Source organism: Pipistrellus hanaki (genome assembly GCF_964339955.1).
Source record: "Pipistrellus hanaki genome assembly, chromosome: 2".
Classification (NCBI taxonomy): domain Eukaryota; kingdom Metazoa; phylum Chordata; class Mammalia; order Chiroptera; family Vespertilionidae; genus Pipistrellus; species Pipistrellus hanaki.
In genome coordinates this window covers 169,940,976-169,960,133 of record NC_140504.1, presented here as the reverse complement: position 1 = coordinate 169,960,133, position 19,158 = coordinate 169,940,976, and the positions used below count along the sequence as shown (strand labels likewise).

Here is a 19,158-nt window from a genome sequence, read left to right as displayed (position 1 = left end):
AGGCCAGGGCATCCTTGCTTTGCCCCACCCCCAGGGGGCGGGAGGGAACAGGAAGGATCCCCAGGTGCAGGGAAGCCCAGCGGTGGAGGTGAGTGGTCGTGTTGGGGCAGGGGCGGGAGTAGAACACCTGGACTTCAAGCCCGACCTCGGAGGAACGCGGGCCGCTAACCAGCAGCTGGAGCGCGGGCAGGGCACTTCCCTCTGAGCCCGGGGGTCTTTGCTGTAAAAACAGAATAGAAACGCCGAAGCTAGCGCACTCAGTGGGTGCGCTGTGCGTGTCCTCTCCTCTCCGTCCTCTTCTCTCAGCTGCGGGCACTGTTACCGCGTCCCTCTCCTACGCCCCTGCCCTGCGCACCAGCGCCGCGGTCCCAGTGCCAAGAGGGGCTGACTTTCCTCCCTTTCCCTCAGGATTTCTCTTCCCCCCCCCTGGAAGCCAGAGCGACGGAGGCGGCCTTTGCTCCTGGAGCAACACCTAGTGATCACATGCCCATTGTGGTAGTTTAGTGGGAGAAACAGCAAGTAAACAGATAAGCAGCTGGAAAAAACACACACACCAACACCTGTCCCTCTTTCCCCAGGTTTCTCCTCTTTAGCATTTAATACAAACATACTGTATGTTTCCCGTTCTGATCTTATTTAATGACTCTCTCTCACTAGAATGTGAACTCCAGAGATTTCTGTTTCTTCTCTGATATAGCCACCCCCGGAACAGGGCCTGCCACAAGGCCTGGCACACAGTTAATACATGTTTAACGAATGAATACTAATATAAGCAAATAGTGTGCATGGTGGGGAATTAGAAGGCGCGGTCCAAGGAGGGCCTCGCCGCGGAGGTGACCTTGAAGCAGGGCCTGCAGGGTGAGGAGAGTCATCCAGGTGGAGGCAACATGCGTCAAGGCGTGGCTTAAAGGTGGTGCCTCTTAGACTGAAAAGCTAGAGACGGAAAGGAGGCATGAACCAGGTCTTGAAGATTCACGACTGACATAGCCAACCTCTCTAACAGTTTCCAAAATAGCAGAGAAAGTGGGATTACTAAAACATGGAAAAGGTAAATGTAAGGCAAAGAGTGGTAGGAACAACCCTTACAGTGTATAGCTGCTTACAATAAAAGGAGTTCTTTCCCTTATCTCACCTTATCTTTCTTTTAAACATCTTTATTGTTGAAAGTATTACAGATGTTTCCATTGTTTGTGTGTGTGTGTTTTTCCCATTGACCCACCCACGGCCCCTCCCAAGCTTTCACCACACTATTGTCTCTGTCTGTGGGCTATCCATGTAAGTTCCCCAGTTAATCTCTCTCCCTCCCCACTCCCACCTTCCCTCTGAAACTCATCAGTCTATTCATGGTTCTATTGCAGAAAGAAATTGGCATAGCCGGGCTGTCATGGCCCAGTGGCTGAGCATCGACCTATGAACCAGGAGGTCACAGTTCAATTCCAATCAGGGCACATGCCCAGGTTGTGGACTCGATCCCCCAATGGGGGGCATGCAGGAAGCAGCCAATCAATGGTTCTTTTTTTTTTTTTTTTCAATCAATGGTTCTCATCATTAATGTTTCTCTCTTTCTCCCTCTCCCTTTTTCTCTGAAATCAATAAAAATGAAAAATAAAAAAAAAGAAATTGACATAAAGAAGGGACCAGCCCTCATTCCCTCCTGTTCATACCCGGCACATCACATGCAATTAAAAATGGGTCAAGTTGATATAACACCATGCTAGGCTGCAAGCTCTGTGAAGCCCATGACCCCTTACCTCTGCGGCAGCCCAGCACCTGGCACTGTGCCTGGCTCACAGACTTTATTTATAAACGGAATGAGCACTTACCACTCACCGGAGCCTTCCAATGCCTGGCCTGAGCTTGGTGGGAGAGTACAGAAAAATAAGATACCACCCTTATCCTCAAGGAGGTCCCAGCCTGCTAAGCCTTCCTGAAATAGTACCAGTAGCAGAACCAGGTTTTCTGAAGCCAAATCCTCTCCTCAGTAAGAGATAGATTTATTGCACACAGGGGGACTGCCCTTCTAAAACCAGTGAGAATAAGGGATAAGAAAATTTGGACAAACTGATCAGGAAGAGCCTTGGGCATCGGGCAAGAAGATTGGATTCAATCCAGTGGGCGATGGGGAGCTGTTAAAAGTTGCTAAGCAGGGGACTGGTGTCATCAGAGCTGGTGGCAGGTGCACTGATGGATGGCGTAGAGAGACCAGAAGCACATCCTTTGGGCCTGTGGGAAGCTCCAATATAAATGAACGTGGGAAGCAGGAAAAGGTCCTGTCCCACCAGCTCAATTGATTAGAATGTCGTTCCCTATACGCCAAGGTTGTGGGTTTGATCCCTGGTCAGGGCACATATAAGAGTGAACCAATGAAGGCATGCATTGCTGGCACAATGAATCAATGTCTCTCCAATCTCTCACTCCCCCTCTTTCCCTTCCTCTCTCTCTCAAAAAAAAAAAAAAAATCTGGGAAGTGATTGGTAACCAAGAAACAGGGCTTCCAGGTCCGCTGGCCAACTTAGCGGTTTAGCCTTCTGCCCTTCCACAGACTTGACCCACACCTTGATTCTAGCACTTTATGCACAAATGAAATTAGTGCCATTAGGAGGCTCTGGGATGCCCACAAAACTCAGTGACAGTTTGGCAAGTTGGACCCCTGTTCTGTGATACCAGGCTTTGGGAATTGGATGAAGGATCCTCCCCGCCCCCCCACCCCCCCCCCACACACACACTCTTACCCCATCCTGTCCCCATCCTCCAGAAGCATGGAATCTAGTGAGAAAGAGCACTAGCCTGGAGACATAAGAGACCCAGGTGTGCATAGCAACCTGCCAACCTTACACTCCTGGTTTCCTGACCTGGGCCTCAATTTTCTGAGCGATGGGGAAGAGCATGGATGGAGTGAGGCAGTGCACAGTGCTGGGCATAGACTCTGGCTCCGTTGGTGGCATCTGTCCTTGAATGGTTGTTATCCCTTTAGGGGATGACTCCCACAGGCCAGGAGTTCCTCCAGAGCACAGACGAGGCTCGCTCTCCTCTGCATCCCAGCACCTCGTTCAGCAGCCCCTATTCGTGTCTATGGCAGGAAGGATTGAGAGGAAATCAAAGGCTGGAGCTCTTAGAGGTCGTTGCCTTTTAGAGGAATGATATTTACATCAAATAGTGTCCTGTGACATGAGATTTACCCTCAGTTCTATTCTCAGGCAAGAGGGAGAGAACATCCTCTTTTACTTCAATTTGCCTGTGGAATTCTAAAATATTTTAAAAATTCAGTAAGGTTTTTCTATGTAAAGTGCTTGCTCCAGCACTCATAGCACAGGAAAAGGTCAGGAAACCTTGATGCCAGCTTTGATATGTTCTGTTTGCCTGCCTCCCCTCCAGGCACCAGACTCCAGGGTGGTTGGTTCATCCCTGTCCTCAGTGCTCACACACGCACGCACGCACGCACGCACGCACGCAAGGCATCTGCTGGCCTCAGGAGGATGGGAGGAGTCCAGTGACCAGAGCGTAACCACATATTTTCTCTCTCCCGGGCCTTCCAGGGAATGGGCCCTGGGCCCGTGACTCTCACAGAGCCAGGCCTGCTCTGGAAAGAGCACCTGCTATCCCCCAGGCTGCCTGAGCCCTCTGACGATGGATGCGAGGGAGGAGGAGGAGGAGGACGATGAGGAAGCCTGGCTGCAGCTTCGGCCTGTGGAGCCCCTGCCCTCCCAGTGCTGCGGCAGTGGCTGCTCACCCTGTGTGTTCGACCTCTACGACCGAGACCTGGCGAGGTGGGAGGCAGCCCGAGCCAGCAAGGACAGAAGCCTGCTGAGAGGGAAGGAACTGCCGGTAAGGGACTCCTCAGACAAGAGGGCGAGGGCGGCAGCATCTATCCGGCCTCAGGTCTGCCAGGATAGCCTCTCCCTGGGGAATCTGGGACAGGTGCCTGCCTGTCTCTTGAGTCCCACTTCCTAGCTGCTGGGTATTTCCCTGTTGCAGAACTTGCCCTCTCGACTCAGCCCGGAGACGTTCCTGGCCTTCCGCATCAGTGCCTTGGACAGACTCACTCAGGACACCTACCGGGTGCGGTTTGCACTGCCTGGGAGCAGCCAGCTCGGCCTGCGGCCCGGCCAGCACCTCATCCTACGGTACACTCAGGCAGTGGGAGGATCAAAGCTTTGCAGCCCCGCTTTGCCATTTGCTAGCTGCATGGCCTCAGGCGACGGCTTAACCCCCCCACTAATCATCTTCAAAGTAGACACAGTAATACATGACTCAGAGGGTTCTTGGGGTAGAACAAGAATGCATTTTCATAAAAAGTAATAAAAATAGCAAACACTAACAGCACATACTATCCAAGGGACAATTCTGTGGGCTTATGAGCGCGTTGAATTCTCACAAAACCCCAAGTGGTAGGTACCATTAGCATCCCCGAGAAGAAACCGAAGTCACAGAGGTTTAGTAGCTTGCCCAAGGTCACACGGTCAGGAAATGGGGGAGCCAGGACTGGAAGGCAGGTAGTGCGACTCTAGTGCCTGTGGTATTAACCTGTGTGATTGGCACCAGTCGATAGAGAGGACACTGTCTTCGAGATCGGGGGACTTGCCCAGTGTCGCCTCGTTGATAAGTTGTGGAGCCAGCATTCAAGCTCAGACAGCCCAGCTCCTGAGGTACACCCTTAACCACTCCTTTGGAGTTTCTTCTTCCTCCCAGCCTGCCTGTGTACACTCCTCCCATCTGTCTCCATCTTCACCTGCCCAGCACAAAGACCCTGTGGGACCTCCAGAGGGCAGTAACTCTGTGGATGAGAGGCTCAGCAGAGAGATCTGAGCTGCAGACATGGGCATGGGAATCATTGGCATCTACCTGGACAGCATTTGGGAGCATGTGGCATGGAAAGAGGGAAGGGCGGGGAACCCAACCCTGGCTACTCTAGCATTTACGGTATTGGCAAGAGGAGAAAGAGCCAGCAAGGGAGACAGAAGGTGAAGCCAGAGGATGAGGAAAACCCAGAGTGTGCATATTACTGGTCACCCTCTGGCCACTCACCTTGCACTGATCCCTGGTGTTTGTGCCCAGCTTGTTATGACCTGTGGCCTGGCTGGCAGTCCTTAAAGCTCACCATTCCCATGGATGGGAGGGGCCAGAGGCCAGGTCCCTCAGCCTGGCCTGCACCCTCTCGCAGTCCAGGAACCTGTGCTCCTTACCTCCTGTCTGCTCCCTGCTCCTTACTGCTCAGCTTGCTGCTCCGTGGCACTGCCCAGAGGCGGGAGAAGCTCCCACCACTGCTGCTCTGCTCACCAGCCTGTGAGCCTGACTTCTGACTGAGCAGTGGTCCCCCTGTGGGAGCGCACTGACCACCAGGGGGCAGCTCCTGCATTGAGCGTCTGCCCCCTAGTGGTCATTGCACATCATAGCGACCAGTTGGTCTGTTGTTCCACCATAAAAGTAGCTTAGGCTTTTATATATATAGGTGGCCTGCAGGGGTGGGGGAGATGCATACAGCATGAGGTACCAGGGGACCCGGTGCTCTTTTCCCCTGCTCGCCCCTCAGTGAGGACCACTGGGGATGACCAGGCTCACTTTTGCTTTCACAATGCCTGGTGGAGTGGATCCTAGGTGGGTTTGTTGAATGCCTGCCTGCCTGACTGAGTGCTTCTCTCTCCCAGAGGGATAGTAGATGGCTTAGAAATCCAGAGAGCCTACACACCCATCAGCCCTGCCAATGCAGAAGGCTACTTTGAAGTTTTGATCAAGGTGAGCTGACTCACGTGATACTCTGAGCTGTGGGAGGAAGCCCCCATTTGCTGGTTTGGGTGGGATGGGGCAGTTCCCACTGATGTGGAAGAGCCAGTGCTCCCATGAAAGGAGCTGGCCCGAGGGAAGAGAGGGGGCAGTGAGGAAGGGCTTCTCCCATCTCCTTCCTGGTGAAGGTCTGCTCGACCCCCAACAGACGGCTTATTCCTGACAGATTTTTATGAAAAGGAGCCTCAGACTGAGCAAGCGAAAGCTGCTCCTCATTTTTGTGCCTGTCGATGGAGAGAGCTCTGAGCCTGGGGGCGGGGAGGTGGGGACCCACTGTGTGCTGGGCATGGGGGTCCTCAGACAGAGGAGCAGCCAGAGCAGGACAGGGTGTTAGACACATTGCCAGGAGGCCCCAGTGCCGCACAGGGTGGCAGGAGCTATGGGAAGCAGGCCGGGCCTCCCTGCAGAGGATGCGGTATGTGTAAGTAAAGGAGTGGGAACCAGAGGGAAAGGTGGGCGGAAGCTCTGAGTGCCATGGAGGAGGAGGCCTGAGGGGGGAACTGCTTATCGTTTGTCCCGGAGCGGAAGGGGGCATGCAAGGAGAAGTGGGATGTGGAGCGCCTTGTGGACCACACTAACCTGAGTTACTTCTCGGGAAGGCAGGCAGGGGCTGGGGCATTTGAGTTGGGTCTTAAAGGAGGCGTAGAAATGGGCAGTGGCAGGGGATGGCATCGAGGCCAAGGGTATGGGTAAGCCAAGGCGGGGAGAGGTGAGACAGAGCAGGGTCTTGTGGGAACTGCTCCCAGTCTGAATGGCAGGAGGAAAGGTGCTGGTGGGGCAGCCAGGGTGGTGAGGGGGTTGGCAGAGATGACATGAACAAAGTGGGTTGGATACAAAATACCCCAGAGGCCCAGAGAGTAGGCACCAAATATATAAGAAGTCATGAAGGTCCAATTATGTGGGGAAAAAATAATTAGGTGGAACTGCATGAAATTGCTGATCCTCTTAATATTTTTGACTTACAGAAACAGCAGTTTCATATGGGTCAGCCTAATACATAGCCCTAGATCATCATTTCCCACATGCAGTCTTAGGGAACTCCAGCGTTTAAGAATAGCTTTCACATCCTTTTATCTCCCCCGTAGGACAGGGATTATCCCCATTTCATTGATAAGCAAACTAAGGCCCCAGGAGAACCTCAGGCGCCACAGCTAGTAAATGCAGCAGATGGTGAGCCCTGGCCTCCTGACTCCAAGACCCCAGTGCTGTCTCTGGCTCCCGCCTCCCCCGCCGCCCTCGGAGCCCGAGTGTTTACTCCTCGCACATAAGCTTGGATGGGATCCCTTCTCCGCACAACTGTTTGTCTGGAAGATCCCACAAATCCTCTCCAAATGGCCTGCTTCCCCAGGCTGCTCGTCCGGGTGTGTGTCTGCTGAAAGGATAAGCCTGGAGACAGCTCCCTCCCAGCTGCAAGGCGGCTCCTCTCCTTTGTTTCCCAGAAAGCCTCTCTGCGGAGGGATGCTTAATTACCCCTAAGCCGCTGGCTGGGAAGAGCTGGGAATGTCTCTGCAAATTGGGAAGGCAGACGGGGTTAGGTTTACCCTCTGGTAGATGAGGAATTCCCAGTCCTCAGGCACCTCCTGGGCACCAGGCACTGCTTCTGGCTCTTCATTGTTTTGTTTCAACTCATAACCACCTCCCTACAGAGTAGATCATCTCCCCATTTTACAGAGAGAGAAGCTGATCCTCAGAGGGGGAAGTCACTCTCCCCAGACCCCTAAGGTAATACAATGCCAAGTGGGAGAATTAATAAAAAAATTAATTAAAAAAAATACACACACCCACAAGTTCGGTGTCCGTCCTAGTTAACTAGTGTGTAAAGAGCCAGGCTCTGTGTGGGCAGTGCCTCCCCTGAGACTAGAGCCAGGGCGTGCTCAGAGACAGCCTCCAGCAAGGTAGGGGAACTGTAGCTTCCCTCCCAGACCTCTTCCAGGTGGCTTCAGGCACATGGTGTCTAAGGAAGTCAGGGGTGGTACCAGAGGTAGCTGTGGGTGCTTAAAAGCATGTCTGGTGACCAAGGCCCAGTCTGGTTATAATCTCATATCAAACACTCTCCCAGTCCTGTGGTTCAGTGCTTCCCTCCTACCCCCACCCTACTGTGTCCACTTGCTGTTCCCAGCACATGGCCTGGGCTGTCCTACCCCTGCCTGTACCATACTTGATGCCCAGAATTCTCTCTTCCTCTCCCTCCCGTTCCCAGAGAATTTGATCTTGCCCAGTTTTCAAGGACCAACTCAAACGCTTCCTCTTCCAGGAAGCTATTCTTTTTTTAAAATAAAAAAATATTTTTATTAATTTCAGAGAGGGAGAGAGAGATAAAAACATCAATGATGAGAGAGAATCATTGGTCAGCTGCCTCCTGCATGCCCCCTACTGGGAATCAAACCAGGGTATGTGCTCTTGACCAGAATCAAACCTGGGACCCTTCAGTCCACAGGCTGATGCTCTGTCCACTGAGCCAAACTGTCTAGGACAGGAAGCTATTCTCTCTCTCTCTCTTTTTTTAAATATATATTTTATTGATTTTTTACAGAGATGAAGGGAGAAGGATAGAGAGCTAGAAACATCGATCAGCTGCCTCCTGCACACTCCCCACTGGGGATTTGCCCACAACCAAGGTACATGACCTTGACCAGAATCGAACCTGAGACCCTTGAGTCCACAGGCCGACGTTCTTCCCACTGAGCCAAACCATCTAGGCCAGGAGGCTTTTCTAGATCCTGCTCCATTGGAAGTGACTGCACCTCTTCAGTGTTCTCCCCGCACTTTATGCTTCTCATGCAGTATTAGGTAGTCTCTACCGTGTGTATGTCTGAGACAGGTTCCTCCTGGATTGTGAGCTCCTTTAAGGGAGGGTCTGAATCTGAATACTGAATGATTGGTAAATCCACTCATTCATTCATTTGTTCATTCATATATTTATGGCCGCCTTCACGGAGCTTCAGGTCCAGCTGTCTTCTCTGCAGCCTCAGCCTGGTGCCTGGCTCAGCGTGGGCAGGCCCGCAGAAAACGTAGTCTGCCTCCCATGGAGGAATCTCCACATCCTTCATTTTTTCATCCAGTGTAGGGTAATGCGGAGATTTCAAATGAGTGGTCTACACACTGATTCCAGCCCGTAATGGCATTTGGTTTTGGCCTGTAGAGTGTTTTAAAAAAATTTGACTTAATTGCTGACATTTCAAGTGTGGGAGATTTAACATAAAAATAGGGATGCTTTGCTCCTGTGGGAAACCAGATCTGGCATCACCCGCCCCACAAACCGAACTGGAACCTACAAAGTGGCTTCTTCCTTTAGAAGGAGCAGTCACTCCCCAGTTTACCACAGCCCCTGCCGTCCCCTGCTGCCCTCTGGTACTGCCACTGAGTGTTAGTTGTCACTGACCATTTCATACCCAGCTCTTCACTCAGTTACGTTACCTGTTTGGGCCCTGAGTGGTGTGGGTTGAGACCTCTGCAGTTAAAGCTGAAGGTCCTTTGGATTCTCATCCCAGCCTCACCATTTCCCTTCTGTGTAAGCTTCGGGGCCTCCTCTGAAAATTGGGGGTGGCAGTACTAATTCTGTGGGATGAGATGCCACTGGTAAAGTGCTCGGATTGCAGAAAGGGCTCCGCAGGAGAGGCCGGTGTGGTTTGCATGGCAGCGTTGCCCATCCCGATGAGGTCTCCTGTGTTTGCTCCCAGTGCTACCAGACGGGGCTCATGTCCCGGTACGTTGAGTCCTTGAGAGCAGGAGACGCGGCTTTCTGGCGAGGACCTTTCGGAAACTTCTTCTATAAACCAAACCAGGTCAGTGCCAGCACACTGGATCCTCAGGAGACCCCCCCCTTCCTTCCTCCCTCTCCCCTCCACACCCCAGCTTAGCCTCCAGGACTGCAGCAGCTTCCAGTTTTGGGTTTCTGAGTCTCCCTGTACCATTCTTCCTGAGCCCAAACCCAAGCCCGAGAGCATCCTTGGGGCTGGACATGGGAGGCGATGGAATAGGCGCTAAGAAATAAAATTGCCTGCCCGTGCTCCGTGACTGCCCACCTCTTAGAAAACTCAGACTCACGTCCTTGGTATTTAAGACCCGATTCCATCTCACCCTCACGCATATCTTTCCAGATGCACATTCCAGTTACAAGACCACAGAAACCGCCCCCTGATTCCGTCTCATGGCTCACTGCCTGGGAGGCCACTGCTTCCCAGCCGGGAAGGCTCTTCTCCTTATCTTCCCGCTACGCTCAGAGGCTTCCCTCCCGTTCCCAGGAGGAATCAGTAATTTTGCATCAGTTGGTGCATATCTGGAAGGCAGTTTGGCAGTAGGAAGAGTCTTAAAAATCTCTGACCCAGTGATTCCACTTCTGGAAGTCTGTCTGTGGGAGGAATCCAAAGTGCTGACTTTTGCACATGTTCATTGCAGCTTTATTGATGATAACAAGAAATTGGAGATAGCTGGGTATTCAGCCACAGGGGAACATCTAAGTACACTGGGTTACAGGTACTTAAAAGCATTATCCTGGATTTTAAAATTATGTTTATAATTGATATTATATGTTTATGTTATAAGATCAAGTGACAAACACTAGGCACAAAACTGAATAGACACCAGACTGGGAAACTAAGTTAAAATGCACAGGGGAAAAAAATATGGAAAGAAAATGCAATTAAATGATAGCATTATTTCAGCTCTGGGTGATGAAATAAGGGGTGATTTTTATTTTCTTCATTAGACTTTCCAAACTCTCCATGATGAGCACCTATTACCTTTCTAATTAGGAAAACAAAATAAAACAAACAAGGAAGAGAATGGACCATTCCTCTCCATTCTTTTTAAGTTAAAAATAGCTTTTATTATTTGTTTTTCCTTATTATAAATGCAATACATGTTCATCACACACACACACACAAAAAAAAAATCAGCAGATATAGAGAGAGACAATAAGAAGAAAATAAAGACACCTGCAGGCCATCTAACCAGACATATCAGTCTGACTACCTTGGCCATGTATCCTTCTAGATCCTCTTCGGTGCATCGGTGTATGTACTACCTTTGTGAGTGTAGTGACATCACGCATGTAGGTGCCAGATTCTGATGTGAATCCTCACAACAGCTCCTAATACTGCTACCCTCATTTTACAGATAAGGGATGTGCATATGCATAGTATATTTTTATTGATTTCAGAGAGGAAGGAAGAGGGAAAGAGAGAGAGAGAAACATCAATGATGAGAGAGAATCATTGATTGGATGCCTCCTGTATGCCCCCACTGGGGATGGAGCCTGCAACCTGGGCATGTGCCCTGACCAGGAATCGAATCTTGACTTCTTGGTTCATAGGTGAACGCTCAACCACTGAGCCATACTGGCCAGGCAGTTAATACTCTTCTACAATATTCTCCTAGTGCTGACCATTGCATTTTAGTTGAGGATGTCCCTGTGTCTCCCAGACTTAAGAGCAGGCACTGAGGATCTTCCGTTTCTCCCAACCTTGAGGTGCGCCTGATGGACATGATCTTCACCACCTTTTCTGGGTGCAACCTCTCCATGCCTCGTGGCTGCTCCTCGGCATCCACAGAACGCGGATGGAAAGCCCCGGCACTTCCTGTCTAGGGAGGATGTAGGGCCCAGCAGTGAGGAAGAAGAGATGGGGTCCCATACATTGACACTGGCCCCTGAGAAGGCTGGGGTGCTCAGCCCTCTTCCCGGCCCTGTCTTGCTGCTCTGCAGTTGTCTTCATTGCAGATGGACATCAAGTCAGCCTGGAGGACTGACACATTAGCATGGATCTGTATGTTCCTCCACACACATCCCCATGTCTTCATCCGGGGCCAGGTCCAAAATGGGTCAGACAAGACCCCTGTACTCCAGAAGCTCCTGGTCTGTCGGGGAGACTGACACCCCCACAGATGACAACAGCACAGCATGGTCCATAGGGGGCTGTGGGGAAAGCAGGAAGGACCCCTCACCTGTCCCCGGCTCAGGGAAGGCTTCCCAGGGGAGCACCAGAGCAGCAGTGGGAGGAGGAGGACCAGGGTAGGCTAAGAGCCAGAAGACTGGCAGGGCAGGGATTCGGGGCTGGATGGCGTGGCCGCAGTAGGGGCTCAGAAAGGGGAAGGAGTCCGTGGAAAGGATCTTTGTAGTGTGGAGAGGCAGGCTCAGGTTTCCCTGAGACCTCTGCAGAGAGGAAGCAGCCGAGTGCAGGGCCCTCATGGCGGCCGTGGGCAAGGCTGAGCTGAAAGCAGGTTTTAGCTCAATGTGAGGTGGGAAGACCTCCCTGTCAAAGAGGTCAGTCCGTAATAGAGCAAGCTGACCCCCAAGGTAATGGGCTACCTGCCAGCAGAAGCAGGTAAGAGTCCTGTGGGGATGCTTTAGCAGGAAAACAAGCCACTGTAGGATGGGCTATAGTTTCCCTTTCAGCACCAGATTCCCTGATTTCTGTTAACACAGACCTTCCGGGCTGTAGACTAACAAGCCAGGCGGGATCCTAGAGGAGGCAGGGGGGTCACTCAGAGGGAGGAGCACTGGGAAGGGCAGGGCCCTCCGGTTCAGGCAAGCCCAACAACAGCCCCGAAGTGGGTGGGTGCGGTGAGACCCCCCAACCCTTCCTGTCTCTACCCCTCCTGTTCCCCAGTATGGTGAGCTCCTCATGCTGGCGTCGGGCACCGGCCTGGCCCCCATGGTGCCCCTCCTGCACAGCATCACGGACAATGCAGAGGATGAGACCTTCGTCACCCTGGTCGGCTGCTTCAAGACCTTCGAGGGCATCTACCTGAAAACCTTCCTGCAGGAGCAGGCCCGCTTCTGGAACGTCCGCACCTTCTTTGTTCTCAGCCAGGTGAGCCCTGGGCGGTGACTTCCTTTCCCGACTGAGGCTGCCCTCTGCACCTGTCCGAGGCTGCTGTGGCCTCTGCGCCCGCCCGGCTGCCGTGATCCGGCCCCCGGGGGAATCCCCACCGTGGCCTGGCAGGGAGTTCTTTATGCAGATGAGGAAACGTGCTCAGGAGGGTGGAGGTGCTGCCGGATGGGGCACAGCCAGGATTGGAGCCTGGGACACTCTGACTCCAAAGCTCCAGCTACCCCCCATCATGCTTTGCTGTCTGTCATCCGCCCTCTGGCATCAGCAGTTGTGTGATCTGGGGGTCTGGTCGTGGAGTGAGTGGCCAGACCACAGAACTCCTTGAGGCTGTGATCAACGCCTTGAGGCAGGGTCCACCTGTCTGGGTCACCACACTCCTCAGTGCTTAGCACAGGGCCAGGCACAGAGCAGGCACTGCCTCTGTCCGCGCCCACTGTGCTTCTTAGGGTCCCTGCCACATCACTTTGCCCCTGCCTGTGAGGAAAGCTGCTTTCCAACTCTCCTGGCTGCAAACACTCTAGCTGGAAGCGATTCTGCCTCCTGAGCCCCCTGCCTCTGGCTCCCCATCCCCTCATTCACTCAGGCCTTCCCAGCCCCTCCCCTGTGGGCCCTAATAGTTTGGGGGCCCATCATGGCCCTTATGTCAAGCCCAGCCCTTAGCTCTCTCTGTTCACCTGCCTTCCCCTGTCAGTAGCTTTATTTCCCTTTCCTGCAGCCCTGGGTTAGGGTGCCCTGCTGGCGCCTCCCTCCGTGCTCTGCTGCTCAGGGTCAGCCTCATTGCCCTGTACGTTGGACCACCCTTCTCATCAGTTTCCTCTTTGAGTCAGCTGTCGAGTGTCCCTAAAGACATCTGTGATCCTTGACGTCTGTGGCTGGGTGGGCGTGTCAGGAAACTGGGTTTCCCTTCCCAATACCAGAGGCCCGGGGGTCCCCAGGGGCTGGGGTCTGCTGGCCTGTCCGCGGGACAGAGTTGTCGAGAGGGTCGTGCTTGGTGAACGTGAGCAGCAGCAGCAGTGCCCAGGCAGGACAACGAAGCAGAAGGCCGATGCAGCCTGAGGGAGGGGCCGAGGGAAAGACTACTGCTGCCCGGCAGCCCCCTCCCCCTGCCCGAGGGCCTGGTCAGGGAGGGTGGCAGCTGGGGCAGGAAGCTGGCACCTGGCAGAATCGCCCCGCTTCCTTTTTCCAAACCACATGCCGGGTGCCTGATGAAAGAGGAGGATGGCCTGCTCTCTCCCATCCAGCCATCTGTTCATGGGAGACAGCCACAGGGAGGGCTGACAATGGCTTCCCCTCCTCGAGCTCTTCCTCTGCGCCTGGCCCTGTTCTAAGCATTTTATGTGTGTGAACCCATGTAAACCCCACCACAGTCTTAGGGGGGTTCTGTGCTGCCATCACGCCCATTGTACAGATGTGGAAACTGAGGCTCAGAGATTTAAGAACCTTGCCCAAGGTAACAGCCAGTTGGTGGAAAGCTGGATGTGAATCCTGGTGGCCCTACTCCAGAGGCCCTGCCCTTTCTGCTCATCAGTGTAAGACAGCACAAACTGGATGCTGCTGAGGGTGTTCAGGATGCTGCAGCAAGCAGGGGGGGTTTCACAGAGGAGGTGGCTCCCAAACCTGGGCTTGTGGGTAGAGTTCAAGTTCACCAGCAATAGAGGGCCTTCAGCCTTGAGCTGGGGCCTGGGATGGGTCAGGCGAGTGGGCTGGCCATCCGTGGCAGGGATGGTAGAGTGAGAGGCACCTCCTGTTCGTCCGCACTCCCTCCACACAGGATGCTCCCCTCCTGCCTGGACAGCTTGAATCTTGAAGCGTCTCCCTGCTCCAGACACCCCCCTGTTGATTTGTCCTTCATCCTGCAGCTGGGAGGGCAACTCTGACTCACCTCCGCCTGCTTCCAGCCCTTCCCTGCCTCCCACTGCCCTCAGCCCGCATGGCTGTGCCAGTCCTCTGCCGCCTTGTCTCCAGGCACGCCCTCCCTGCGTGCTGCGTTCCGGTGGCACTGGTCTGCTGAGCTGGCAGGTGTCTGCCCTTCTGGCTGCCGGGCCTGTGCTCACCACCGTTCCCTTTGCCAGGAGGGAGTGCTCCTCCCCACTTCTTCACCCAACACTGCTCAGCCCCTATCTTCTCATGCAGGAAGCGGAAGTGCTCCCTGAGCCCTAGGCTGCAGAGTGTTTCACCTGTCACTGCCTGAGCTCTCCTCCTTCACAGCACATTGTTTACCGTCCCCTCCCCACATGGGCAGTAACCAGACCCTGTGCATCTCAGGGTGTGCAACTGAGGAGGGCGGAGCCAGCCTAACTGGCCTGAGGGAATCGGGAAGGAGAGGGAGGCCAATGGTTCCTGCCCTGAAGGGCCCATAGGGTGTGTGAGAGCATGGAGGGAGCCAGGAAGTTCCAGGACCTCAGAGGCCGCCCTGTCAGCACCACATGGTTGTGCTCAGAGGGCCCCCAGGGTGGGCTCCCGGGCTCTGGCCTGCACCTGAGAGTAGAGGCTCCCTCACAGAGCCTCTGCCAGGTTTCTCATCACTCCACTCTCACCACACGCCTCAGAGAGGTCACTGTCACTCAGCCAGGCATGGCAGCAAAGTCAGATCCCAACCCGAACCTGAACCCGAACCCCTTTCCTTCCTGCCTCTGCTTAGCCAGGAACTAGTAGCTCAGAAGTCCGAGTGGTCCCATTCTGTTGGTTTTGTTTGTTTTGGGTACTGGTTACATGAGTTCCTCGTTCAAGTTCTTCACACTACATATACTTTATGATTCCTACCATTTTCTATCCGCATGTTACACTTAAGTAAAATGTTTACCTATCCCTCCACGTTGGCAGCAGCAGAGCTTTCCTTTGGTGGCCCTGAGGCTGAAAGCCACAGCCTAGGCCCAGAGCACAGAAGGAGCCGGCCCTGGTCCCTCGGCTCTGTGCAGCCCGGACCACCTCCAGCCTCTCCCGTGGGAGACACGGACCCCTCTCCTGGCCAAGGCGCTGCTGCTGGAAGCTCTGATCTGCATGGGCAGCACGAGGCCTGTTCAGAGCAGCTGCCCTGTCCCCAGACCTAGCACAGTGCGAGGCACAGAGTGACCACCCAGGAAATACTGGTAAACCAGCAAGTTAACTGACGCCTTAAAACAGGTGAACGCCAGTTATGCTCCCCAGGTGATGGTGTAGACCACATGTGTCAAACACAAGGCCCGCGGGCCAAATCCAGCCCGCCAGGCCTTGCAATGTGGCCCGCACCGCGCTGTCATCACTGCACTCCGCTGTCAGTTTATGACATTGTCAGTTTATGACTGTTCAGTAAACCATTCGGCCTGCGATTTAGGCTGGATTTTAGATTTTGGCCCCTTCTCGGATTGAGTTCGACACCCCTAGTGTAGACAGACAGCCCTGGAGAGAGGCTGGGAGACCCACAGTAATGGGGAGCAAACACTCCCCCTAGAGGGGCCCCCAAAGGCAGTGAGAAACAATGGGGCCTGAGTTCTGCCTCTGCTCCTAGCCCCCTGTGTGGCCGCCCCAATGTCCCTCCTCCCTGTGCCTCCCCTGGTGGTGGGCGTGCTGTGTCCGGCGTGAGCAAGGGCCTGACTTGTGGTAGGGCTAGGCGAAGGTTACCTTCCCAGCCCCTCTGCCTCAGTTTCCTCATTCGGCAAGGGTAGCTGTGTGTGAGCTCTAAGGACCCCCGGGAGTCACCCCCCACTGTCTGTCCCCATCCCAGGAGAGCTCCCCGGAGCAGCTGCCCTGGAGCTACCGGGAGAAGACCCGCTTCGGCCGCCTGGGCCAGGACCTGGTCGACGAGCTGGTTGGCTCCTGCCGGAGAAAGCCGTTTGCGCTGGTCTGCGGCTCGGCCGAGTTTACCAAGGACATGGCCGGGTGTCTGCTGCGTGCGGGCCTGGCCGAGGACTCCTACTTCCTCTTCTAGGCCTGGCCTCCCTGAAAACCCAGGCCAGGGGCCTGCCAGGGAGACCCAGGGAGGACCACGGGCCGGAATCTGAACACGCGACAGAAGACCACAGCTGCCTCGCCACGTGGTCTCCGCGGCTGCCTGTACCTCCGCGCACCTGTTTCTCACCTGCGGCCTCCCTCAGCTGGCATCCTGCAGTGTGGAGGGAGGAGGGTGGCAGGAGCCTGGGGAGGAGTAGCCAGCTGGGAGTCAGGAAGGAGTCCTGGAGGAGTCCTGGTCCAGGCGGAGCCGCAGGGGGAGGAGGGGCCAGAAGAGCTCCCCTGGTTCCGCAGGTGAGAGGGCTTGTGCGGGCTCCCATTGGACCGAGCCCTGTGCTTCCCCTGGGGACGGAATCCCTGGGAGGCCTCAGGGCTGGCTCAGTGACTGTCCCTTAACTGCAGGGAATGACCGCAGGGGCGGCTGAGAGCTCTTTGGAGGAGGACCTTGCCTTCTGTGCCTCCAGGGGCAGGGGCCTGACACAAGGACCGACTTGGGTTCTGTGACCTGACCCATTCCCGGAGCGAGGTGGGGCGTTGGGTTGCCTTTGTTTTGTATTGGCCCTGGGCCCTCCCTGCTGCGAAGGGCTTCGCTCAGTCTCCCTTCTCTAGAGCCCAGCCCAGAGTCCCTTTTCCAGCCAAAGAGCCACAGACACAAATGCCCCTGCTCCTGCAGGCAGCCAGCTCAGCCCTCCCTTCAGCTCTGGTGCCCTGGCGACGGTTGCCATGGAGATCTAAAGATAGAGCAGGAGTCAGGAGACCTGGGTCCTTCTCCCTGCTCTGCCCACTGAGTGGATGCTGATTCTGACCCACCCACCCCTCCCGTCCACCCCGCTCCCGCCCCCTCCATCCTGCGTGGGGCGTGCCCTCCCCGGGGAAGCGGGCGCCCCTGGGCGGCGCACTGCAGCTAATGAATTCTGCCTTTCGCAGCCAGGCTCCAGTGCCTGCACCAGCTCAAGCTGGCCGCAGGCAGTCCCAGAATCAGAACGTTAAGTCACGGAACCTCGGGATGAGAGAACCAGAGAATCATCTAGTTAGAATTTTACCGCCAGACCATCCCAGGCCTCCTCATGTCAGAGGTTAAAGTTCAGGACTCCGGAGAGCACCTGGTCTGCCAGACGCGGTGTGTCAGTGGGGAAACTGAGGGCCGATGAGGCTGAGTGACCAGACCAAGGAAAACCGTTCTCGGCGAGACCAGCAGCAGAAGCCAGGCCTCCGAGTGGCAGCCTGTGCTCGGTGGTTTTCAAACTAGGCTCCGCGGACACGAGGGTTCCTGCAGTGGCAGCAGTGACGGGATGGCCAGACGGGGTCTCCAGGCCCCCCTTCATCAGAGCGGTCTTATCTTTACCCCATTTGTGTTTTGGAGCTGGGATTAATTTTCACTTGTGAAAAAAGGGCTTCCTTGCACCGCCCCAAAAGTTGCAACAAATCTGTGTGTTGTGTCACGTTCAGTAACTAATCACAACAAGCAGTTGGGGGTGTTGCCAAGGGTTTCAGAGGCGCAATTCCACGGTCAGATCTGGGGGGGATCCTGACTGTGACCTTCCCGGAGAACCACATGTACGCGAGGGCAGTAAAGGCTCTGAGAGTCCGACGGTGAAGGGACTTCTTCACTGTGTTCCACCGTGTTTCGCTGTGGACCGTTGTCCGCGGGAGTCTGTGGGCTGGCGCTCCGGGGGATGTGCTTGGGAAAGCGGGCTGTCCAGCAGCTCTCTGAGCACCGTGTGTGTGTGTGTGTGTGTGTGTGTGTGTGTGTGTGGAGGCCTGCGCTGCGTCAGGCCAGCAGGAGCTGTGCTCTCCTTTGGCCTCGCCTGGGACGTGGACAAGACACGCTTCCTCTCTCGGGGCCTCGGGAACCTGGGTGTCGTCCCCACGCCCTCCTCTCCCTCAGCTCATCTCGCTGGCTCTCCTCGCAGGGACTCCTGGGGGTCCTGTTATGAGCCAGGCTCTGTTGTAGGCACCGAGGAAGCAACAGGGAAAGGCAGGTGAGTTCTAGGAAGCTCCTCCCGGGAGCTGACGGCCCGAAAGGAGAGCAGGTGCGAACCTGTGTGCCAGGGCCGCGTGCTCTGGGCAGGGACGTGGGGAGTAGACGGCGAGGGCCAGGGGCCTCCCTGCACTGAGTGGGGGTCCCTGCTTGAGGGGTGGGGAGTCTGGGGCAGTTCTTGTGTCCGTTTTGTCTCCTTTGGATACTTTCAGGTAGATATCACAAGGCTATTGCAGCCCCTCTCGTCCTATAATGTCACCCTCCCCTCCCCTCGCTGCACGCGGACCTGTGCCACCTGGGTACGGTGGGCCTCTCCCCAGGGGCCGTGGTAGGGCCCCAGCCATGCCTGGGTGCCAAGATGCCAATAGCGGATGTCTCCCGGAAACGAGGGCTTGTGGCCTTGCTGGGCCCCCCAGGACGCTACGTGAGCCAGGAAGAGGACTGGTTGGGAGACGTGGGGGTGCACCTCTGAGTCAGGGCGAGGTTCCCGTCAGGGGTGCACTGCTGCCACCTCTCCTGGTAATGCTGCCGCGTGGGAGGTGCGCTGTCTGGTGAGGGCAGCACAGGGACAGCGGCCTCGGCCCACCTTCACCGTGTGGTGCTGCCCTGCTGGAGCCACCTCATGGGTCTCCCGGC

General features: G+C 55.1%; 1 protein-coding gene across 2 annotated transcripts; it reads left to right on the top strand.

Moving 5' to 3' along the window:
* The first annotated feature begins 17 nt into the window (after nt 1-17).
* Nucleotides 18-18,129, top strand: CYB5RL (cytochrome b5 reductase like). 2 transcript variants are annotated; one of them, XM_084872825.1, is made up of 7 exons: nt 18-88; nt 3,537-3,825; nt 3,976-4,124; nt 5,646-5,733; nt 9,462-9,566; nt 12,390-12,593; nt 16,318-18,129. In XM_084872825.1, the coding sequence occupies exons 2-7, from the start codon at nt 3,628-3,630 to the stop codon at nt 16,519-16,521; spliced, it is 948 nt and encodes a 315-aa protein (XP_084728951.1). In that variant the 5' UTR covers nt 18-88; nt 3,537-3,627; the 3' UTR covers nt 16,522-18,129. The 2 variants fall into 2 exon arrangements, with proteins under 2 accessions (XP_084728951.1, XP_084728952.1); XM_084872826.1 differs by lacking the exon at nt 9,462-9,566.
* The last annotated feature ends 1,029 nt before the right edge of the window (nt 18,130-19,158 follow it).

What these genes read in the sequence shown, in the direction of transcription:
- CYB5RL (XM_084872825.1), top strand. Translation starts at nt 3,628, where the DNA reads ATGGATGCGAGGGAGGAGGAGGAGGAGGACGATGAGGAAGCCTGGCTG. An exon ending in TGAGAGGGAAGGAACTGCCG is followed by an intron (nt 3,826 to 3,975) that starts GTAAGGGACTCC and finishes TCCCTGTTGCAG; the next exon opens with AACTTGCCCTCTCGACTCAG. An exon ending in ACTTTGAAGTTTTGATCAAG is followed by an intron (nt 5,734 to 9,461) that starts GTGAGCTGACTC and finishes GTTTGCTCCCAG; the next exon opens with TGCTACCAGACGGGGCTCAT.